At 39.1% G+C, this 23,582-nt stretch overlaps 1 protein-coding gene across 2 annotated transcripts; it reads left to right on the top strand.

The window, feature by feature from the left end:
• The first annotated feature begins 619 nt into the window (after positions 1 to 619).
• Positions 620 to 22,748, top strand: LOC139811351 (uncharacterized). Of its 2 annotated transcripts, XR_011731613.1 has the most exons (3): positions 620 to 3,510; positions 19,605 to 20,082; positions 20,205 to 22,748. XR_011731613.1 is itself a non-coding variant. In XM_071775598.1 (2 exons), exons 1-2 carry the CDS (start codon positions 2,694 to 2,696, stop codon positions 19,907 to 19,909), a joined length of 1,122 nt encoding a protein of 373 aa, XP_071631699.1. In that variant the 5' UTR covers positions 620 to 2,693; the 3' UTR covers positions 19,910 to 22,748. The 2 variants fall into 2 exon arrangements, 1 of the variants encoding a protein (XP_071631699.1); XM_071775598.1 differs by having other exon boundaries at positions 19,605 to 22,748.
• Positions 22,749 to 23,582: the final 834 nt, after the last annotated feature.

Raw genomic sequence — 23,582 nt, forward strand, 5'->3', positions numbered from 1 at the left:
GCCACAATTCAACGAGACAGCCGCACTCACCACATCTGGCGAGCGACTGCCACACTATCGGCCTATATTCAAAATTTCAATCTTCCTTCCGAATTAAATAGCGGCTAATGCCACAAATTAGCTATAGCAATCTATCTGATAGAAACATAAAGCAAATAAAAAATATCACGGAGAAGATTATGAGAAAATTAAAAATTTTTAATTCAAATTTTATAACTTTACCGTAATAGCTAAAAAATTATTGTTTTTACAAGACTCCATATTATTTTAATAATATAATAAAACTTTAATAATAGATAAAGAAATAAAAATTTTGAGATTTTGACAAATTAAATATTGAGAATAAATAATAAACTATGAACTAATCGCATGTGAAAAAGAAAGTACACGCTATTAAAAAGACATACTATTAAAATGTCAACGAAATTTTGCATAAAACGTAAAAACTCGTTTAAAGTCTTATCTGTGATGAGCAAAGAGAGCTCCGCCTCCTCAACCGTCCCCTCCGCCCCGATGCTACCCCGGAGTGCCCCCCGTTTGACCAACTGGCTACTACGTCACACATGCTTCTGCTTAGAGCCGCCAACTCCGAAGGCTCTCCTCTCAGGCCGGCTCAGTGAGTTACGAGTTGCGTCCGGGTTCGCCGTACGAGCGATAACGGGGGCGTCAATCGAATCGCGATTGGGAGAGGATTCTACCTCGTGCACGCTCTTCCCTCCTTGTCTTTCTCGGCTACAGGCAACAGGTTTGAATTTATGGGACAATAAAGAGTGTGGTGCGTAGTGCGCGTGTCTCTCTCTCTCTCTCTCTCTCTCGCTCTCTCTCTCTCTCTCTCTCTCTCGCTGTCTGTCTCTCTGTTTCTCTATTTCTCTCTTTTCTTTCCTTTACGCATTTCTTTCCCGCTCTAGGCCGCCTTTTCTCTCCTGTCCTTTCGTTGTGAAAAGAGTGAGCGGCGAAGACTATCAAACTCTCATAAAACTGTCAGCCGCGGCCACCGGGCTGACTTATGTGCGCCCCTTCCTTAGCCGCGGTTGGAGAACCACACGCTTTCAGGTTGAATCCGCACCTTTCGCGCAACGAACGCGATTCCATCGCAAACTTCTTAACGAAAGATCGGACGTACGATCTCCGCGGTCTAGGAAAAAAGCGATCGAAAGTGAATCTTGGACTCATGGTCCAGCGTTACAATATGCAAGTACAGCAATCCGCACTTGTAAAACGTAAAACTTTTCTTCCGTCTCCTAATCAGAAAGAGATGCGATACGTATGATCGAGCTAAAATGGATTCGCGACGGATGAAATCGGCGAAGATACGGTGATATTAATAGGCGAATCGTTTTCGGTCGATCAGTAAGGAACAATCGCACCTCGGTGTGCCCTACCACCCCTTTTCTTTTTCATCTGTCTTCACCGCGAGGCTATACAGTAGGGGGCGCGTGCGCGCGTAGCCCCCCTCGCAAAGCGAACGGAAGACTGCTTCTTGGTGACGTCGCGGCTAGAAGGCTGCAGAGGAGAACGAGAGAGCGATCGAGATACTTCTCCCCCACCAGCGGTTTCAGGGCTCCCGAATATCTCTCCATTAGCCCCCCTGACGGTGCTATCCCCTCTCCTTGACCCCTCTCTCACTCTCTTTCTCTCTCTTACGCACACCCCTCTCATCGGTTCCTGTCACGTCGGGTAGCAGCCGGGCAACACTACCATACGACGAGCGCCAGCGGCAGCGGAGACTCGACGGAGACGCAAGGAACGGGGTTGAAGAATCGTACGCCGACGGAGAGACCAATCAAGGTTTGACGAACGGCAGGGATTGGTCGAGGCGCTCCTCTGACACGCAGAGAGCGCGGGCACGTGACAAGCTACCGCACACACCGGCCTTCCGTTGGATCGCGGCGAGGCCTTCAGTACGATACCAACCACCCTTCGCGCACGCAACAAGAACGGCCAACTCGCGCGGGTGAACACTCTTCACCCTTTGCCGTGGTCGAGCCTCTGCTGTTGCCTTTTGATGCCTTTGCCGCGATATAAAGCCGTCTGTTAAGTGCAACACCTGTGACAACGTTGAAGCGCAATTAATCATCGCGTGAATAATTTTAATGCGCGCACATATGTGTTACCTCGCATGTTACTTCATTGAGGAACGACTACGCAAGGTCATCTTCAATGGGGCGCCTCGATAAGCTGTTCGTTACGCGCTACTGCACGGTGGGCCCACGAGTTCTCTGTAGGTAATCGCGCGACTCCTGAGATCGTAAAGAAGCAGAAGACAGTTTTATAGCCCAGGCCCACGTGGCCCTCATAAACTTGACTCGCAGGTCGGTTCGAATTCAGGCTCGACCCGCCTGCCGCCAGACGTCTGCCTCTCTCTCTATTAGTCCTGAACCCCTCGTTCATTATTGAATCGCTTAGGGACGTGTTTCTCTCGCGTGTAACAGGTCGTGATAGCTGTGAATCGTTCGACGAACAAGGTGAAGCTTGTCGCGGAGCAGCTGATCACGTGTGTAGCCCAGCGATTTTTTTCATTGCGATTTTCGTCATTACCGCGCGACGATGGATTTCTATACTTAATGACGAGGCGCGTTGTTCAGCCGCCTAATCCGGATGAGCACAACATCAGTGTTTTCGTGAATGACGGAACGTAGACGTGCAAAATTATTGGTATAGTGACGTTGACGGCAGGTGAAGGTACGTGAAGAATGAGTTCCTATCAGTTCGTCAACTCGCTCGCATCATGCTACGCGGGTCAACAGTCACAGCAGCAGCCGAGACCGACCGCGAATTCACCTGGAGAACCGGCGATGCAGGCAGCATCGCCGGCCGCTGGCGAATATTACAATCCGAATGCAGCGTCTACCAGCTATCCCGCGCCCTGCTACTCACCTCAACAGCATTATCCTCAGCATCCTTATGCCACGCCGGCGTCGGGCATGCAGCATCCAGCACCGACAGGGATGATAGACTATACTCAACTGCAACCACAGCCTCGGCTAAATGCGACCACAACGTCACAGCAACACGGTATGCACGCTCAACAGTCACAACACCATCAGCAACCGCATCATCCTCAGCAACTTCACGCGGATCCAACGACGCCTCTTCTGCAAGGTGCCTCGGCACCGTCAGCACCGTCAACGTCCAGCTGCAAATATGCTGATTCGACATCGTCCACCAGTGTGGCGTCTCCTCAAGATTTAACAACGTCCACTTCGAGAAATAGCCCAACGCCTTTAGTGGCACCTGGTACGAGTAAAGCCGCATCAGGATTGACTTCACCGCCTGGTAGCTCGTCAAGGTCGTCCGTGGCTGCGTCCGCTGCCTCACCACCCAGCGGTAGCTCGAGGGGCGTCGGCGAGGGAAATTCAACGCTGACAACAGCATCTTCCGCTTCGTCGCCCGCTTCCTCTACATCCAGCACCTCTAGCACGGGTAACAATTCGTCCAACAAGGGGAACTCTTCCGGCACTAACCCGCCTCAAATATATCCATGGATGAAAAGGGTTCACATTGGTCAGAGTAAGTCGTTCATCTATCGTATCTTTTAAATTCTGTTATCGCTAAAAATGGTGGTGCGGGTCTTCAAGACACATCTTCCGTTTCTTTTCTCGTTTCCGAATAAAAAAGCACTTTGCTCTTGATCTTATTAAAACGGCAAATTAATAACAATTAAATTATTACATTGTTAGGATTATAACTACACACAATTATAACATTTCTAGGTATTTTATTTTACTTTAAATTTAAACTTTTAAATGTGATATACGATTTAAAGTTTCGGTTAATATGTTAATATATACATATAAACGCATATATTTTTTTTCTAAACTTTCGAAATGCCATCCATCTACTAAAAGCATACAGATACTAAATTACAGCAAAAATATACAAGTCCACATATTATGAATCTATTTAATTTTGATAATAGCAATCTCCGCTTATATTTTGTGTTTTAACGGTAAACACAGGAATATATAAATTTCGACATTTATCGAAATATCGCTTAATTTAAAACGCAAATATCTATTTGTTTGTGGATATTTATTTTTTATCATGTTTTAAGTGCAACGACATATCAATTTGCGCAATGCGGCCTTCTGTAAAATATTTTTTATGCAAGAAGATTAGGAAAAAATTAGGAAAAAATTAGGAAAAACATTGAATGGAAATAACGAACTTTAGCAGATTCTACGAATACTCGGAATTCAGTCTAAAGGTGAATCGTTGTTACATAAGATTAATGAAACAACAATTAATAAATTACAATATCTGACGTCAAAACGCAGATTACGTAAATATTGCTTAGAGAGAGAGAAGGATATCATATATGAATATATTTTATCGTAAAATAATTACAAATATCTTCAGAGTAACAGTAAAGTACGAATTTCGTCAACATAGATGTTGCAAAAAATAATAAAATTTCATCGCGAAATAGATATAATCAAATTTAACTCTATTGAAAAATGTAAAACACTTCATAAAACAGCTTTCTGATTTTAATTTATATACTAAATATAGAAGATATTTTGTATCTTGTTGAGTATATAATTGTTAAATACTACACGAACAATTGGATGAAATATAATTTAGCATTCGTCAAGTGCGACATGTTACTGTATTGATATTCTTACCGCATATCAAGAGAAAACAAATAAGAGATGAGACTAAGAAACGAAGACGGGTTAATAACATATTAAGCAGACGATTAGCGATTACATACTCGGAATAAATGCTCAATAAACGCATCAAAACCGCCGGCAGCACAAAACGACTCGTGACTCGTGCTCTCTATCTACGCTCGATCAAGCATATATGCGGAAATGAGCTCGCGGTTCGAGATACGGACGAAAAGCAGTGCGGGGGTGCGGTCAGAACGGATAACAGTAATTCAGTGGGGACCAAGACTAGATTCACCTGCCCCCGTGGTTCAAAGAAGATAAAACAGCCCAGCGCGCTGGTCGCGCTCACATTAGTCGCCCCGCGTGATTTACTGCGCGGCCAGTATGATTCAGTCAGCGGGGAATTTGACGAAGAATTAATGGTATTATGATATCGTGTGTAACTCTATGTATGTGCGCCCGGGCCATAAATCAGGCTGCATTGTAAGGCGCGGGGGGTTGCCTTCTCCTTCTAGTTCTCTCGGGTTAGCTCGAACGAGGGCCTCAGATCGTTCGGCTCGGCCCCCAAACGGGATACGCGGCTCAGATCTTTCTTGTACAAGTTTCGGCTTCCTCTCCCAATCGTTCGCATCATGCCCGCCTGGTTAATGTAGCATCCTTTTACTTCGGCTTACGTCTCCCGCGCGATTATTTCGCGTATGCCTCGGTCCGCGAGAAGCGAAAGGTACGAGCAGACTCGCCGCCTTATACACTGGTTATAGTAATATCATATTATGAAAACAGGGTCTTGTGTATGTACATATTTAGCATGATATGGATCTCAACGACCTTAACAATTCATAAGTTCCAATTTTAGTGGAATTCCAGCTATAATTAAACTTCGAAGCAATAGTCGATAGTAATGCAAAAATTTGAGATTGCTAGTGAATTATAATTAATTATGATAACGCGATAACGCTGATAATAATTAAACAAAGTAATAAAAAATAAATTTATACGTCAAGCAAATAAAAGATAAATTTTTTAGGAGTCTGAAAAACATTGGGTATATATATAGTATAATCTATAGTGCATAATACCATTATAAATTCTACTAACATAAAAATAATTACTGCATAGCAAAGAATAGCAGCGAAGTAAAGTCATAAATCTTGCGCGAATGCATGGAATGCAATGATCCTGAGAAACACGCTTGAATTAGTTATCAAGGACTATTGACCTATTCTTCTAATATCTGTCTAAGATTTGTCTTTTGATATGTCTTCAATGCAAAACCTTTGTCTAAACTGTTAGCATTTATTTACTGATGAAAAGAACTTTTTTATCATTTGTATCTCGGTTGAAATTCAAGAACGTTTTCTTTTGTAAAGTAAATTCTTAAAATCTATTTCAAATTTAAAATAGATTAATGATTATTGTAATAAACTTGCACTTGAAACAATTGTGTAAGATTTATGAAAATTAGTCGAATAAACATACGAAAATCAAAGCTGCATGCAAAATAATAGACCAATTAGAAATAAAAAACAAACAATTCACATCCACATTAAGAGGAAAATAATTGATTCGTCGAGGTTAATGCTCACTAACAGAAGACATTCCGTTTAGACTTCATCCAGCCGTTCCGACGCTTTTGAACTGATGCATAAACGTCTGAACACTAGATTTGAACAAATAAACTACTTATTAATAGCCAAAAGAATGAATAAGAGAATCTGGCTTACTCAAAATAGTACATTATTGTATGACTACTTTGCTACTTTGCCCTATGTGAGAGAAGAAATATTTTTTATTTAAAATATATATAATTATTGTTTTTAACATACTTATTTACATTATTCTATGATACGTAAACAAGGAACGAAATCTTAGTCACATATATCCTCCACAATAAGAATATTTTAATAAATACATTTTTTTAAATTAAATAATAGATGTATATAATTTAGTTTATAAACACAAATGTTTTATTAACATCGAAACTTCATAAGATATTATTTATCATTTTATAAATGATTTATTTAGAGCATTTATTAAAGTAAAAAAAAATTATCGTTACGCAAATGATAGCATATATATTTATGGATTGTTGGTGTAAGTAATCGGGAGAAAACGAGAAAGAGAGGAAAGATGTTTTAAAAGGGACAAAGTGTGATTAGACAAGTGGAAGGCAGATTTACTTTATAGGAAGTGTAATAACACACTAATTATTCTTCTACAAACACAGTTTTAAATCAGTTGACGTAAGAGAGCTGCGAGAAAAAGAATTATACCCTTTCTTTAAATCGTATCAATAGCAAAAAGCATCACAGTCTCTGATTTTATTTTATTGCAAGAGAGTTTTATCCTCAGTATTTCGTGTTTGCCAACGCGTCTCAAATTTCTCATAGTTTTAAGTCATCATTCTAACTATTTGTCAAATGTCGGAAGATACTCTTTAATAAAAATTGAGAAATGTTTATATAAATCTAGAATAATGTCTTGCATTCTTTTATGAATTATCATGCTATTTTGGAAATTGTACAAATTATCTGGAATACGTCCTTGCTGCTGGCAAAAGCACGCAGCTATAAACATGTGGGTCATCTTTGGGATAAGTAGCAAGTTCGAGATAGGTCCGAGATAAGTAGCTATCATCCGACGAGCAGCAAACTCGAATAAACATGCAATTGATGCGTAAAATGAACAGTTCTGCAGTTTATTTCCGAAATATCGACCTCGCATGCATGTGAGTGGGCGCCGCAGCCCCTGTTTAGATAAGCAGAAGGTCGTTTTCGTCATGGAGTCTGTAATTATGGGCCGATCATTCCGCCATAAATAAGGATGTGCGGAGCGCCGCGAGGAAAGGCACGTTTCTGTGTCCCGATTGATAGATGGCTACCAAACGTGATTTCCAACGTACGAATCCCCCACGCCGGAAGGGTAGACAGTCGAACCAGTGGAACTGGATCTCACTTAATGCCCTTAGCACATTTACACGTCATAAATATGTGATAGTTGGCGGAACAATTTTCTTGTCGAGGAATGGCGTCTACAAATGATTTAAATGAACCATGATATTATGTCAAGCTTTCTTGATTGTCATTTTATTCAATTAATTTGTCATAATTCTACACGCGCTAAAGTTCTGTATATTTATACTAATAACGAAGAGTAGAAAAACGGCTTTTTATTTATTGCATTCTACGTACTGGATTTTGATATGGTGCAGATAAAATAAGTACAGTGCCTCAAGCAAACATATGCACGCATGTACGTACGGTTACGGCGCACTAACAGGAGAGGGAGATACGAGGACGTGCTTCAAAGAACTGGTTTTACTAACCACATAGCATACTGCATTTTTACGCCGACGAAAATGTTTTTATTCCGAGATACTTAATCAATCCACGCCATACGTACAACTGTTCTAAGGCATTAGGGTTAGCAAAATCTAGGATTGTTCGTCATCGTCTAAAAATAATTTCACGATCATATTTCTTTAGAAAATTCACATTGAGTAGGTGTATTTTTCCTCACGTTTATAAATATTGTTTGTAAAGTTAATTGGTAATTTAGTAATAAACAATAATGAACAATGTTAAAGAAAAGAAATATTATTGTTACTATTTTATTAAATTTAATGATATGACCTACAAAATAGTGACCACATGAAAAATAATATTATTAAATTATTAGTATCATTTGTCTCTCATGACTAATATGTAAATGTTGTATAATGTTAATTGGTTTTAAATCAGCGAAACATACTGTATTTTAAAATTTAATAATTCATGATTTCATCATTTTTCATTCATGCTTCTCATTTATGAATGTGTGGCATCAGTTGAAGCGAAATGTGTCGTACAAAGAGAAGAAAGTTATCATCGTACTGCAGTTTGCGTATAACCGCGGGAAGAGCGCGAATCACTTATTAGGACATAAATTTTCATTGCAAGCGCCTAGTGCAAACGGGATGAGCCGATGGGGTAATGGATGTATGCCGGGGGCGAAGTGGGCCGCCTGTTGCTGCGTGGCCCGGTCGCCACGGGGATCCTTGATCCTTATGCTCCTGCAGTCGCCCTTTCGGCCGACAAACCCTCCCCGAGGAGAAGATTCCCTCTTCTGAAAATTTACGAGCTAACGCTGAATGGCGTAGTAAAGGGCGATGCCGCCGGTACACACATCTCGTGGTTTTGTCACGACGCGTGAATCGAAAAACTGCTCTGCAAAAATAACCGCAAGTATTTTGTTTTCCTTCACCATATATCACGAGATTTTTCAAGATTTCGAGAAAATGTTTCACGCTACTGACATCGCACTGATTACATCCCTAATACCTTTTGCGCTATAGAGAGGGGCGAAGAAAGAGAATGGGAGATGCACGTACTTAAAACATTGTTTGATAACGGAATACAACGTCAATTAAAAGTAGTAATAATATAAATCTGATTTAACTAGCCTTTGTAATAAACCAATTCCATAACCATATCTCTTTTATATTAAATTACAGCACTGAGATAACTATATTAAACATAAATGATCACGTATCTATAATTTTATGGATACGTTTATAGATGCATTTCCCACGTGTTATTAATACATATCGTGATAACATTTCTGCACCTTCTAGGAGTTTCACTAATGATTATTAACAACCCTCGTTCCGCGACGGGCGATTATTGCGAGCTATCGTAATGCAAGAGTCGTGCGGGAAGCGTCATCGTCCGTCGCGACAACTCGATTTAGAAGATACACACAAGTTGCATGCAATGTATAATAGTCGCATATATACCGGCCAGAGCCCGGCCATGCCAGTGATAAATAAATCACGCGAAGATCAACGGTTCTGTGCACTTACATCATCCTTTTAAAATGTACAGCCTAATGTGATGTAATCAAATTCTCGGCCGTTTTGCTCTGACCGCCGCGAAACAAACTCTACCGTGAAATATATCCCGCGTAAATCAGATGTAGATATTTGTCATTCGTTGCTATTAGTTAAAATACTCAGACGTTCCCTCTTCTTATATATAGGTGTACACATAAATTATTAAATTCAAATAACTATATTTAATTATAAGCTAAATAATTCTCAGTTTTTTCATAAATAAGTAAGTAACATTATACATATAAGAACAAGGAATTTATATAACTTTTCCAAAATTATTTTGCTCCGTATAATTGCGACAATAATATCTCACGTAAATTAATTACATGTAGTTGAAACAAATTTCAACTTAAACGATTAGATAAAAATTAAATATAAATTGACATATTATCAATGAAATAATGAAATAATATGTTTATATTAAATCATATACATGTAATTTCCTGTGTCGGATGCTATAACATATTTTATCTAGTAATTTAAAAAACATATTGATGTAAACGTTTATATTGAAATTTTCTTGTGAAAGAATGTAATTAATGCCGAGCATATTCTTGAAAATGTAATTATTATCCATATTATTTTGTTAGATGTGAACATCGTTAACGTCAATACAACTCTTTCTACTGAGATTTATTTTTTCAAGAGAACTGACATAGACTTTTTCCACGCCTCAATCACCTAATTACTCTAATGCTCCAATCCATGAAAGTATAAACGCGCATTTTGTCATGGCAAGTGCCTCGCACGGAATCACGCTCAGCAGACAACTCCCCTTTTTGCTTCTGGTGCAACTATTTCGGTCCTACTCGTTCAACTCATCGAAAGTAACGGAGAGAAAATATCTTCTTCTACAGAAGCTTTTTATAAAAGAAATTTAAAGAAGCCCTTCATCAAACATATCAAAAGAAAAGTATAACTACCGGAATTTCCACACGTTATACATTATTTATTTAAACGAGAATTATTTATATATTTAATTCTTTTAATAAGATTTAAAATAAAAATAATTTGTGTATGAATATTTATTGCTGTTAATAAAATATTTTTGCTGGACATTTATTGGTAAGCCTGTAATTATTTGTAAGAAAAAAATTATTACTCAAAGATATGCAATAATCGCAACATCGTTACGCTGAGAAAATCATAAGCGAAGATAGATTTTGGACGGGAACAGCTTTATTCCGCGGCGATGCTCTGGGTAAAGCGTGTTTGGGTGGTGTAGAGGCGGTCCTACGTACACCCCAGCGACTCGGGACCATAAATAAATGCTTGCGCGAGGCTTACGTACTAGCACGAGGCGTTCTGAGGGCTTGCGGCACCACTCGTGTGGGGTAACTAGGAGGAACGCCATGGACGATCAGAACGGACAGCCTCCTAAGAGGAGCAACCTAACATAGGAACATAGGTACTGCATGATTCATAGAGGACGTGGTGTAGAGTTCGGAAAGGGACACGCGCTTCCGATGAGATTTATCCGCCCGACACGACGAATGTTACGCGAAACGAGGGACAAATGGCGTTTGTCGCAGCTGTCGATGGTCGGGATTTTATGACACTTTTGGTGGATGAAATGTTACCGCCGCACATAATAATCTTGTGTATGAATATATCTTCAAAAGATAAAAAATTATAAGTGCATTATTGTTAAAACGTAGTCTGATTATTATTTGCCGCTTTCACTTTATTCACGATTTTCTACAGCGCAAAATGAGAGGCTCGACGCGTCGAGCTTATCGAAAGAAATATATAAGTGTGCGAGCCCGTCGAATGAAAATTACGCATTTGCATTTTCTCCTAGCTCTCAATGGGAATAAATCAATTCGCAAGGTGACACGCACGAAATGTATATATGCATGCACGTACACGCGTACGCGACTTCGCGCGCTTGTGTGTTTTTGTTCGACCTTAGGCAGCTCGCATCACCGCGACGCACTGTACTCAGACACGTAGAGAGTCGCAGCTGACTGTATTGTTCCCGCTGAAGGTAAGTCATTAATTTTCCCAGCGGCAGGAACGCTCTACGCGGTCCAATACACGTACGTCGCGAACACACGCGTATACGTGTGTCCGAATGGCCATACGAACATTTATGGAACGCCGCGCGCCGATGCCTACTTCGCGTGGTAATAGCGGTATATTCTTGCGCATGATTATTGTCAATTAACAATTTAAGAGTCTCTAAACAGGCTATTGTCGGACTCTCTCAATGGGCCATCGAAGTTCGAGAGGCCGAACTTCGATCCTTCATCGGTCCTTCATCGGTTCACGCTGGTAGGGTTGATGGAATTCCCATTGTCTCTCTTAATTGTTGCTAATCAAAATTGTGTCCCTCGATTTTGAGGAACTCGCTTCCGGTGTTTTGGAACGTTGGTTATGAGATACGGTGGTATTGCAAAGACGCGGTAAGATGGAACAATGTCCATGAGGGATTATCCGAAATCGGACAAGAAGAGGGCCATCGGTCCAAATGATATGCGTGTGTACCCTCGAAGGAAGATAATGCATTCGGAAGGTTGTCGGTAGGTTTGAGTCGCGTGTGTCGGACGCGACGGTCGGACGCGACGGTCGGACCGTCGCCTGATGGATGGAGACGCGTAGCCTCTATCCCTATTCTTCCTCAATCCGAGGGCCCCTCCGCCGTCCCTCCTCCAATATATACACGCGCGATCACGTCTTGTGCCTCTCTTTCATTCGGATGTATAAAGTAACCCCTCGGAGAGACAACAGTTTCTTGCGCGAGCGGACTCGTGCGCACACATACGAACGCGTAAGTACATACACTCGCGGATTCAATCCATGCAGCGAGAGAATGGATAATATGTTATTCTCGATTCTATCAATCTCGCGAGATGACCTAGTGTAAAAGAGGAGGATCTAATTTTAGTCGAATGACGGTTAAGCGAGTAGGCACACGACAGATTTATCGAAAAGCGATAAAGATCAGCATACTTTCGACTGCTCTCCTCGCGTAATATTTAAAATTTAAACCGATCGAACTTTGTACGCGCAACTTAAACTTTGCATAGCATCTTCGCGCAACGGATACTCGCTGTTTCGCATTCGGCAGGACATTCCGGAGTTCAAGGTCATCAAGACTTCGAGGCACGTACCTCAATATTCTCATGGTTCATGCGCCATGTATAAAAGAGACGAAAGAAAGACTGTACTGGCTTTTGTATGCTGTCAGCGAGTACAAAGTGCAAAATGAAGGAAGGGAGATAGACGTGCACGACGGTGGGGACGACGAGGCGTTAATTGAATTTGAGTCCGCGCGGATTATTGTGAAGCGTTTAAAGCGGCCAGAAACAAACCTATTTGCGTCAGAGAGCTTTCTCGTGGAAGATAACAAATGATCCGCGGAACGTCCGCCGCGCAAACTTCGGCATAAAAGCTTCAGCAAGGCTGCCACTCTCTTTCTCCCCTTTTCTGCATCCCTCCCCCTTCCTCCTCCATTTTCACACCCTTCGTTCTTTCGTCACCTCGTTTCCAGCATCTCTCTTCCAACTGAATCCAGCCCTTGAAAACCACTTGATACTCCCATTTAAATTGAAAAGCAATAGTTTTTGAATCTATTTATAACTGTCCGATACATCCAATTGCATGCGAACGATGCATCTGATAGAAGTCGTTGACCCAATTCGAATATCGCATCCCTTTTTCTGTAAATGAATTTTCCGCGGTAAGAGAATTTCTACCAATTCTATCATCGCCATTCTTCGTGACAGAACACGTCCGCTTGACCTACTTACATCGCGCATCTATCTTTTAATTTTAGCCATGCTTATAAAACGTCACGTAAAAATAACAAATATGTGACACCCTCATTAACGTAACGGAGGAAATCCCCTGAGCTATGATTGAGCGTAACAGTCGCCAATAAAAGGATTTCCATGCTCCACGAGTAGAGCAGAAATTAATAGATCCTTTTGAAAGAGCGACTAGCATCGTGTATCCCCGAAGATTTATAACCGGCAACTTTCCGCGGTGTGGTCCGGGCGTGTCAGCTGTATACCGATCGAAATAGATCCCGCGGATTCCGGTCTGAGCTCTCGAGGCGACAGGTCTCAGTGTCCGAACGTTTGGTAACAGGTGGATCGTAGACACCTAGAAGCCCGATCAGCTCACGATCATCTAACGTCGTTCCCAGTCGTCTTCCTCGTCGTGGAATGTTGGACCGTTTGATTTCGCTCGAGGAAGGCCGATCTTCGGCGTGCGATTGGCCGTCAGCTGCGCAAGTACGGGTAGGTCACAAATCAGCTCTGAGCGGAGACTGACTGACAGAGCGCGCGGTGCCGCGTGTAGATAAATTTAAATTGTGCGTGGATTACGTTTGCTATATATCGCTAGACTCGACGTAACGTTTCGACGAAAATTCATGAGCGCCACTGGCTATTCACACTGGCGGCGAGCCAGACGGAGGCGTGCGGATCTGATAATCTCCTATCATTGCTCCGACATCGGTGGGCCTTACATATAACTTAAGTCTTTACCTCGTATACAAATCGGCACGAATCTACGTCCTAGCAAGGATAAGAATTATGAAACAAATTATTATGACGACAAATTATTATAGCCTTCATATTTTACAATTAGATAATTATCCGACAATGGAACACGCGCGATTGCAATGTGAGTTTTCGTAAAGGCATTAAATTTGTTAACATATCCTATGATTAAATCTACTTTTCTTGTTTACGTAATTTTTATATGGGAGAAGAAATTATTTTAAAAATAAAATTTTTTCGTATAATTTGTTAAAACAAATAAGAATATTTCCGCAACGAGCAAAAATCTTGTACCGTGAATATGTCGAAATTGAAGTTAATTAAGTTTTTAAAAATATACATATATGTAATATATATGAATATACAAATAATAACTTTCCTTCTTGTTGTTATTCCGTGGAACTTGTATAATAAAAAAAATTAAGCAGGACACTGACTACAAGCCTGTCATTAGTAACTCGGACAGAGTAGAAAACGAAGACGAGATATGGCAGCCACGCGATACACTAGCTGAATGTCTCAGCTGAAACAGTGACAACTTTTAAGGGGACACTATCTTGTACAGTCGAACATAAGATCTTGAAACCTTAGACCACCTATGCTATACCGATGCAATCGTAATTGCATAATAGCCGCGGTGAACTGCTCGGGTTATTTATGAACCTCTCATTTTCTTTTGTCAGTAGTACCGATGTTGCTTGGTTGCAGACGGTGTTAGATATTGTAATTCTGAGCATCGTCCGACCTTTATCACAGGATTTGCATTGTAAATGGAATCATCTCGTTTCAATTATGCAATTAATTTCTACATATTGAAATGCATAAGAATTTAAATAAAGTTCAAACATTTTTAAAAAGCATTCCATTTTCTTCTCGCATTGATCCTTTCACAAGTACCATAGCCGCATGAATACTAATTTGGACTAACAATAAGTTAAACATACAATTTTGAAGAAGCAACGATATACAAGAGTTACATAGGACAACTATCGAAAATTTCAGACACTTTCTTGGATGCGCTTCCTGCACGTATGTGCACAAGTGATTCACCGTAAAAATTTTAAAACTGCTAAGTAAAGTGTAGACGATCGAACTTGTACGTGATTAAACTCACTTAAACGCGATTCATTAATACCGTGAGAAATTGGTGTCTGATATATCTAATGGTAACGAGATTTGAAACAATTCCCGCTGTTCATTACGTCGCGAAACTTACAGATTTTTATTGGTTTCTTTGGGATTCTTAAATCGATCGTAGAGATGGAAAGAATTGATACGGCCGTACTTGAGCTCTCGTATCAGATAACCATTCAGATATATGTCGGGGGTTGAGGGTAGCAAAAGAGTTCTATATATACTTTCGTGGAACTTGCTCCCGACCGACATACTGAGCTTTATACCTATACGTTTACACAAACGCACACGTCGCATACCTATCTACTCGCACTCGCGGAATGCAATACAGCACGGTTGCGATCACGAGATATTTTGATTCCTTTCTCAGCACCTAATCTATAATCTATCACGAATAACGATATATAATATTTCTGATCTACACAATTGACAAAGTCAATTTAAATACCCACGCATTACTTCATAAGCAAGCAAACAAACAAACGATAAAATAATAATAGGTATATTTCTTTTCATTTGGATTACGTATAAAATAATAGTTTGAATATTTCAAATGTGTTAAAGTATATATAATATTATTATTAATGCATAGACTTTAGTACAAAATTTCTTCTGGATATATAAATTACACTTTAACAAATCTTACTTTCAAAAGAATAATATTCTCTCTTCATTTTATATTTTAATTTAAAAATTTCTTTTACATACGTCATTCTTTCTTTCTACCACGGATAATTTGAAAGGACTTACATATTGCGTATGTAGCAAGAAAAAACTTGTGCATTCAAGAACCGAAGGAGTCGCGACAAAGAAGAGTTCGAGTGTGTATTAAAAACCAAGAAGATCAAAATCAGGCATACCGGGAACCGGGAACACGCCATGGAGTCGCGCGGGATTTTATCCCAGTCACGTGTTACTCAGCCTTAACCAGCCGATCTGTCAGTCAAGCAGACGGAGCAGTCGTCAGACTGGCAGTCGGTGACACGTTTGGTACAGGGTTCGGTGCAAATACACGCGCACTCCGCGTTCTATTAAGAGCGAGGCACGAAAAGGCTAGACGACACGAGGTGACATCGAGATGGGTGACACGACATGGCCCTGCGCTTAGCCCGCCTCAGTCTTACAACGACGACAACTATGCGCACCTCTTCGGCCCGCACATCTCTCATTGCGTGATAGACGCGCTGAACGTTTTTATTTCAATCTTTATCTGTGTGTTCGCTAAAGCTGCTTGTGCGTCTCGATGAGAAACTCAAGGACCTTACATCACTAACTTAATCGTGATTGTATGGATAACTTGTAAAGAAATGCGTTTAATTTTATTATAGCGACATTGACTATTGCTTGGGGATTAAAACATTAAGTAATTTATTAGATAATATACAGGTGAGGGAAAAGACACAGAAGATATATAATAATATCTTTTTATGTATCTTTTCTAATTTATCATGTAAATTTGGATATTTAAGATGATTTAATTACTGATTCTTGATAATTACAACGGTTAATTATACTGCAGCAAATAAGATAAAATAACATAGCGTGATCGATTGGCTAATAACGCAATTGATTGTCGATAACGAGGCAATTTTACAGGATTTCGAAATATATAATGTTGCTCGATTGGCTCTTGTATATAACTAATTACTTACTCTTTTGGTTATGTAAGTAATAAATTTATAATCTCTTTCCGATCAATTATTTCCTGAAGAAAGTAAAATTATAAGAAAATCTTCCGCATTTCCCATGGAAGTGGATTGGCAAATGAATGTACGAAGTGCTCTCATTGCATCTGCTTAAGATTCAATGCGATTACGAAATTTATTACCAAGAGATATATAACGCAAGTCATGCGTATGATTACGGAAATTCGAGTTACAATAACATATTGGCTCGTACTCCCCTCGATGCTTTAGAATTTATAGTGCGAGAATAACTACTAAGATCGCGCCAGATAGAATCTAAATGCTAATTAAACAGGTGTGCCTGACATGCGTGAAATTTAATCGGGTCAGCGATTACCGCGGTACTTTAATGCATCAAAAGGTATGGTCACTAAAAATAATAAATCATGGGTACATCGAAGATAAAATAATATTCAGCGATTTAATACACATACACACATGCACACATGCACATACAATTATATCATTCTAAGATTATTACTCCTGCGCATGTTCTTTAGGGATGATAAAAACTCCGAACCTGTTATAGACATCAAGCAAAGCGTTGTGAGCGTATCGAGATCTCTCTTGTGGTATTAGTTGGAAGAATTAACATGGCGCGCCTAAGAAACATATTTCAATCGCATATGAGCATCGTAGAGAGCTTTCTCACCAGCCTTCACCGAGTACATTCCTTCACACACCAACGTATAATCGTATATTGTATGGATGTCGGTGAAATACCAATAGCACAATTTATTACCGAAAGAACGAGAATGCATGTTTCAAAAAAGCATCTATTCTTATAGTGTATGTAGTATTTTGTGATAATTTTATTTAACAAAACAGAAAGAAGAGAAAGAGACGTATGTAATTATATTTACAATGTTACCGAGAATGCACATATACAATAATGAGACAATAAAATAAATTAAAAGAACTTCGATAATCGTGTGATAGTAAACTTAATATAAAAATCAAAAAGTATATAAGCTCACGAATTGTGAAGAATGAAAGAACTGAAGAAATTTTGCAATTCTCATTACTAAATTATTTTTAGTTAGCGAACTGGAGTATTCTATAATAATGCGAGTGACCGAAAAAGGAATTCCGTTTGTCTGTTACAAAACGGGTAGGTTCACCGGATAAACGATATGCAGACCGAACGAGTCCGTGTCCAGACAACCAGAACACTATTTATTAAAAAGTCAGGCCACACGACCCAGCGACGTGTTACATCGGGAGGAAAGCGATAACACCGGACGAAGGGTCCTGTCATTAAGCCCGGTAGGAGCTTCGTTGTTCAACGCTCACTGGTTGCCATCCTCTGCGAAAACGCTTTTCACTCTCGTGAAAGTGCCCAGTCCATGCTGCTCAGAGCCGTGGAATGAATCTTTAAACGTACTGTTATCAATGTTATGTGCGTAAACGCTCGAAATACTGGATAATTATACACATGCAAAAGAGCTATATATTCTGAACAATGGGAAATATTTATTCGCATTCTTTTTCTTGTTCTTCTTCTTCTTCAACTTATCATACATTTCATTATCTTGCATTTTTTCTCGTATGCATACACAATCAGTACGAGTCAGCAGAGATTTATTTAAATCGCTCATTTATTGCGCGATTATTGCTACTCGTACTTTCTAATTGTCAGTTGCATCTTTACATATTTGTACGACTCTCGTCAATTTTTCCTTCTTGACCTGCGCTATTACTGGCTGTTTATAGCCGGCTCTTTAATATCCGCGATGATCCGTGCTCACAACGAACCTGAAGATATATACGAACGAACCCTTGTTCACGTAACACCTGCTGAAGCAACGAACCGAAGCAACGAAGCCTATATTAGTGCCGCAAAGGGAAAGGGTAGAAAATATTAGTATATCGAAATATAAACATAGAAATATGATACAGGTGCTATATGGAATTTATACGAATATTTTCAACAATAAGATTGTAAAGCAATGAATGACCGTCTGCGTCAATTAAATTTAAGAAATATTATTTTTTTCGTATTTAACTTGTAAAAATTATGATACATAAGACGTATTTATTATTTTATCCTTTTAATTTCTAGTGAATGATATTATGTTTTTTTTTCTATTTGACGCAACACTGTGTCATAAATTACCATCTCAGATAAAAAAAAAACAATTTACATAACGGTATATTGTATTAAATTATGATTGCATCAATTTGATATAATGATGATTCATACGACGATTATATACCATATTTCAAATGACATTGAAGCTAAGTCAAAGCTCATTTCTGGCGTTGTTCTGTGCAGTCAGTGGCAATTTTTGCAAAGGAAGTAGGTGTAACAGGCGGAGTATCGTAATAATAGCGTTGCAAAATTATTTATGGCCAAGGCGTGCAAAGCAAATAGGTAAAACAGCTGGCAAGTTGACCAGTTCGCAATCCACAGTAGCACTGGCGGAGGCATTAACCATAACTCGTTGAAATAATTAATGAGATCGTCACGCGTTGCACGCGCTCGGACCTTCAGTAATATGCATCGCCCGTGCTTTTTATTCAATCTTTCGCACTTTTCCACTCGTAACCCTGTCCGCGATAAGATCAGCGGCTGAAAAAAAACGCGATTTATTTTAAACATTACATTTCATATATGTAAATTACTATTTGAAGATATTTGATACGCGCAACGTTACTTTGCAAGGAATAAATGTAACAATCTGTCTCTCTCGATCGGTCTTATCTCTTTATCAGTTTCTTTTAATAAACCCATATTTATGCCATCTACATTTGTGTTCGTCTCACGAAATGACGAAAAATTCTTTATTTCTAGGCACGGTGAACGCGAACGGTGAGACGAAACGACAAAGGACCTCGTACACCAGGTATCAGACGTTGGAGCTGGAGAAAGAGTTTCACTTCAACCGCTATCTGACGAGGCGGCGTCGCATTGAGATCGCGCATGCTCTCTGTCTTACGGAACGTCAGATAAAGATCTGGTTCCAGAATCGGCGTATGAAGTGGAAGAAGGAGCACAAGATGGCGAGCATGAACATCGTGCCGTACCACATGTCGCCGTATGGGCACCCTTACCAGTTCGCGCCCCACCCCGGCCAGTTCGCTCACTTGGCCACATAGGACGAGTTCTCGCCCGCCGAGCTCGGAGCACACGCTGTCCGGTTCCCCGGGATGTACGGCGAGCAGAACTTCTAAAAGGCTTTTTTCCGCCTTAGATCCCGCGCTACGTCACGACGCTGTCACTTGTGACTTGGCGGGGTCGAGGAGGGACTTCACTTCCAGTAGGACACGTGGTGCGTTCCGCTGATTCCGTAAATGCGCCGATGGTTGGATTGTCGACAGAGGGGAGCGAGAGATCGTATCCTTCTTTCGTGTGTCAACGTACTTAAATTATTTACGCGTTTATTCTGCTTAGCTATCGGAAGGAGAGCTCCATCGAGGAGATATAGAAGAAAGAAAAATTGTTCCCTTCCTGAAGCTGAGCACAAACAATCCGTTCTCGCTCGTTTTCGGTCTGCGGACACGCAAGTACTGTCACTGTACGACTTCGAAGTTGAAGGAAAGCCAAAATTTTCTGCATATATTGCGCCGTGCGCCCGACTTAATAGACTGGACGCGCTCCGAGGGGCTCTCACGCACGTGATTACAAAATATTAATAATGGTACTAACGATGCGGATGAGAGACCACCTCAGCGGGTGAGATAAAGCCGAATCTCTAGTTTAAGGTGTAGAAATCAGCGATCTAAGTAATTAATTAATCAAATAACGAATTAATTATCTTGTCTTGGCTGCACACTGTTTCACGTAAAATTGATCATCGATTGATTAAAAACGAAATTGGAGGATGTGCTTGTGTATTTATTTATTGTTTCTTCTTCTCTACGTCATTCTCTTATTTAGTCCTTTCCGAACGTACTCGTGGAAAAAGGCTCTACAAAAGACACGAAGTAATTTCAAGAAAAACATATTTTTACGCCTTTTAAAGTCTCTGTATCATAGTTCGTGTAAGACGCCTATTAACGTTTAAATTATTCTTCATTGGTCTTGAAGGGAGAAGTGACCTTTAGAAATCTATATTGATTGCGTATAAATTATGCTGGCTTTTTTAATGAAGTATTCTTAGAAAATAAAAAATGGTGGGACGCGGCAACTACATTAATAGAATAATAATAAGATACTCGTACAGCATAATTTGCATGTGATTAAAATTGTAGTTAATACCTACAAAAAAAAATTGTAACTAAAAATTTTTACATCCGCGTATTTATAATATCTGTATAATATTATAATATTATAATATAAATAATATTTTATAATATTATAATATTTTTTATATCAAATGCCTGGACAGGTCTTATTTCCTCTTCTTATATCCTTTTGTTTTACACGGTTATGCAATGTTAAAAGTTACTACAAAAAATTATATATTCTGACATAACAAATCTTTTCTGAAAATTAATTTTCGTGTCGTGCGATTTGCATTTGTTTTATTCTAAAATATTATTTTATTAATGAAACGGTGAACAGCTACGACTCTGCATCTCTTTGTACATAATTTACAGCATAATGTAACCAATGTCTCCTTGGAGCAGCCACGTTGTTCCTATATTGTCGATACGTAGGGAAATCTCGCGCGGATAATTACTAATTCATTTTATTCTACCGCATCAAGCATTTTATCGCGATGATTGATACAACAAATGAAGTACTATTGTTTCTCGCGCGTCGACTATAGTAACTTTAATCCACATAGGAACTTATTAGTTTCCATAACCATAGTTTTAAAAAGTCCGAGATATTAAATAAAAAAAAAAGAAAGAAAAAGAAAAGGAAATGTTTCGTGCGGTCGAACGGGATAAATGGCCCCGGATGCATTGTGAGTACGTCTAACTTCAATGGTGCAATGTATGTGCATGTAGCGCTAAATATCTAACGCGAAAAATTGCATGCACGTGCTGCCTGATTACGCGTATTTATCGGCGCAGGATATACATAAACGTGTGGTTGAGTGTAACAAGAGAAACGTATTGATTCAATAAAGAGAAAGATTCAAGAAAAAGATTGAGTATCGACTGGTTAACCGGGATGCAAGCGCAAATGTGTAAACTAATTAGGTAGTATTCGAGTAATTATCTTGTGATACGACAGAGAAGGAAAGCAGTCGCTCTAATGCTTATTAAATTGTCATAGCCGCGCGTTACGCGATGCAAATTCGGAAAAATACAGGGAATTTAGTATGTGTGTATGTTGTTCGAGATTCTAAGCGGTACAAGCAAGAGAGGAAACAAATAAAGAAGAGACCTTCTAGCTAGGCTAGTATTGAATTGTACATAATTATTAAATATATAGCGCGATATCGAACGAGACGTTATTATTGTACGAGGCGTTAACGAAAAAAGTCCTTAATTTTGTCGTAATCATGAACTGATAAATTACATTAATCTTAAACAAAAAACTATTCACAATTAGACAATATTTTGCATTCAGTTAATTTGAAGTAAATGAAATAATTTCCGAACCGTATTTTTAGATCCGTCGTTCAGAATGTATAAAAAATTATTTATTTCTTAGACTTACAAACATGCAGTCAGAAGCAACATAATTTCTTTTTCGTTATCGCCTAGTACATTATATGGATATTTAAATAAAGTATAGTGAGCATTATTATATTATTATTATTATTATCATTATCATTATTGAAATTCTTGATATTATCTTTATTATTGTATTGAGAGTGAGTCTGTTGCTTATGATTTGGTCGAGTGTTAATATTGTGTTTTATTTGTTTCGTTATTATTATTTTTTGTTGTTTACGCCGCGTGTCGTACAACACGTTCCGTACCTATGAATGATGTGCACAAATAATGCAAGATTTGCATTACTCTTTTACACGAGATCCATTGCGGGATACGTAGCCGTGCTATCTCGATGCTTATCGAAAATCGATTCAGAGTCGTTCACAGCCTGTGCCCGTAGTTTGGCGAAGTAAGAGACGGAATGGAAACTGCAAATATTTACTATTTATTCGTCAGGTGCAAAGAAATGCGTTCTCTCCAAGTTAAATTAAGCTCAAGTATTACTTTCGCGTAGCGTCACTCAAATGTTATTTCATTCCATGTAATATACGTAAAATAGCCTAACTAAAAATATTTACTTATTACATCTACGTAACCTAGAGCACCATACGTGTAAGATCCGTATAATTAAATATAATTTAAATTGTAATTATTAAATGGTATGACGTACAGAAATCATCGATGTCCATTTCTTTTCTGGAACCCGTGAGACCGGAAGAATTGATGCTCGCTATTTCGATAATGCTCATAACGCAATATATATAAAATTATTAAGTACATAATCATTTTATAAATTAGTTAAGTATGTTAATATGCGTAACAAAGAGAATTGGACCGGCAATGTTAATTATGACGCACGATAATTATTATGTTTATAATTGCTGATATGATACTTTAACGCGTCCGCTTTATTGCTCAAACGTGAAACATGATAACGTTCATGTTGAAGAATTGCGTGATGACCACGCCGGGTTATCTACACTGCGATACAGAGATTTCTCTTTGCTAATAACACATCTCATTATTTTAATTAAGCAAACGTATTTGAGCTAAATCGTCCGCGGAAAATCAGATTATTAGTCAAATTTCAATTAACGACACTGACCTCAAATGGCATTAAATTTACATAAAATTAATTTTACATAAAATTAATTAGCCTTCCGGAGCTAATCGCGAAATTTAACCATCATCAACTTACATTCACATATACACGTTT

The sequence above is a fragment of the Temnothorax longispinosus genome, chromosome 4 (genome assembly GCF_030848805.1).
Source record: "Temnothorax longispinosus isolate EJ_2023e chromosome 4, Tlon_JGU_v1, whole genome shotgun sequence".
Lineage (NCBI taxonomy): Eukaryota > Metazoa > Arthropoda > Insecta > Hymenoptera > Formicidae > Temnothorax > Temnothorax longispinosus.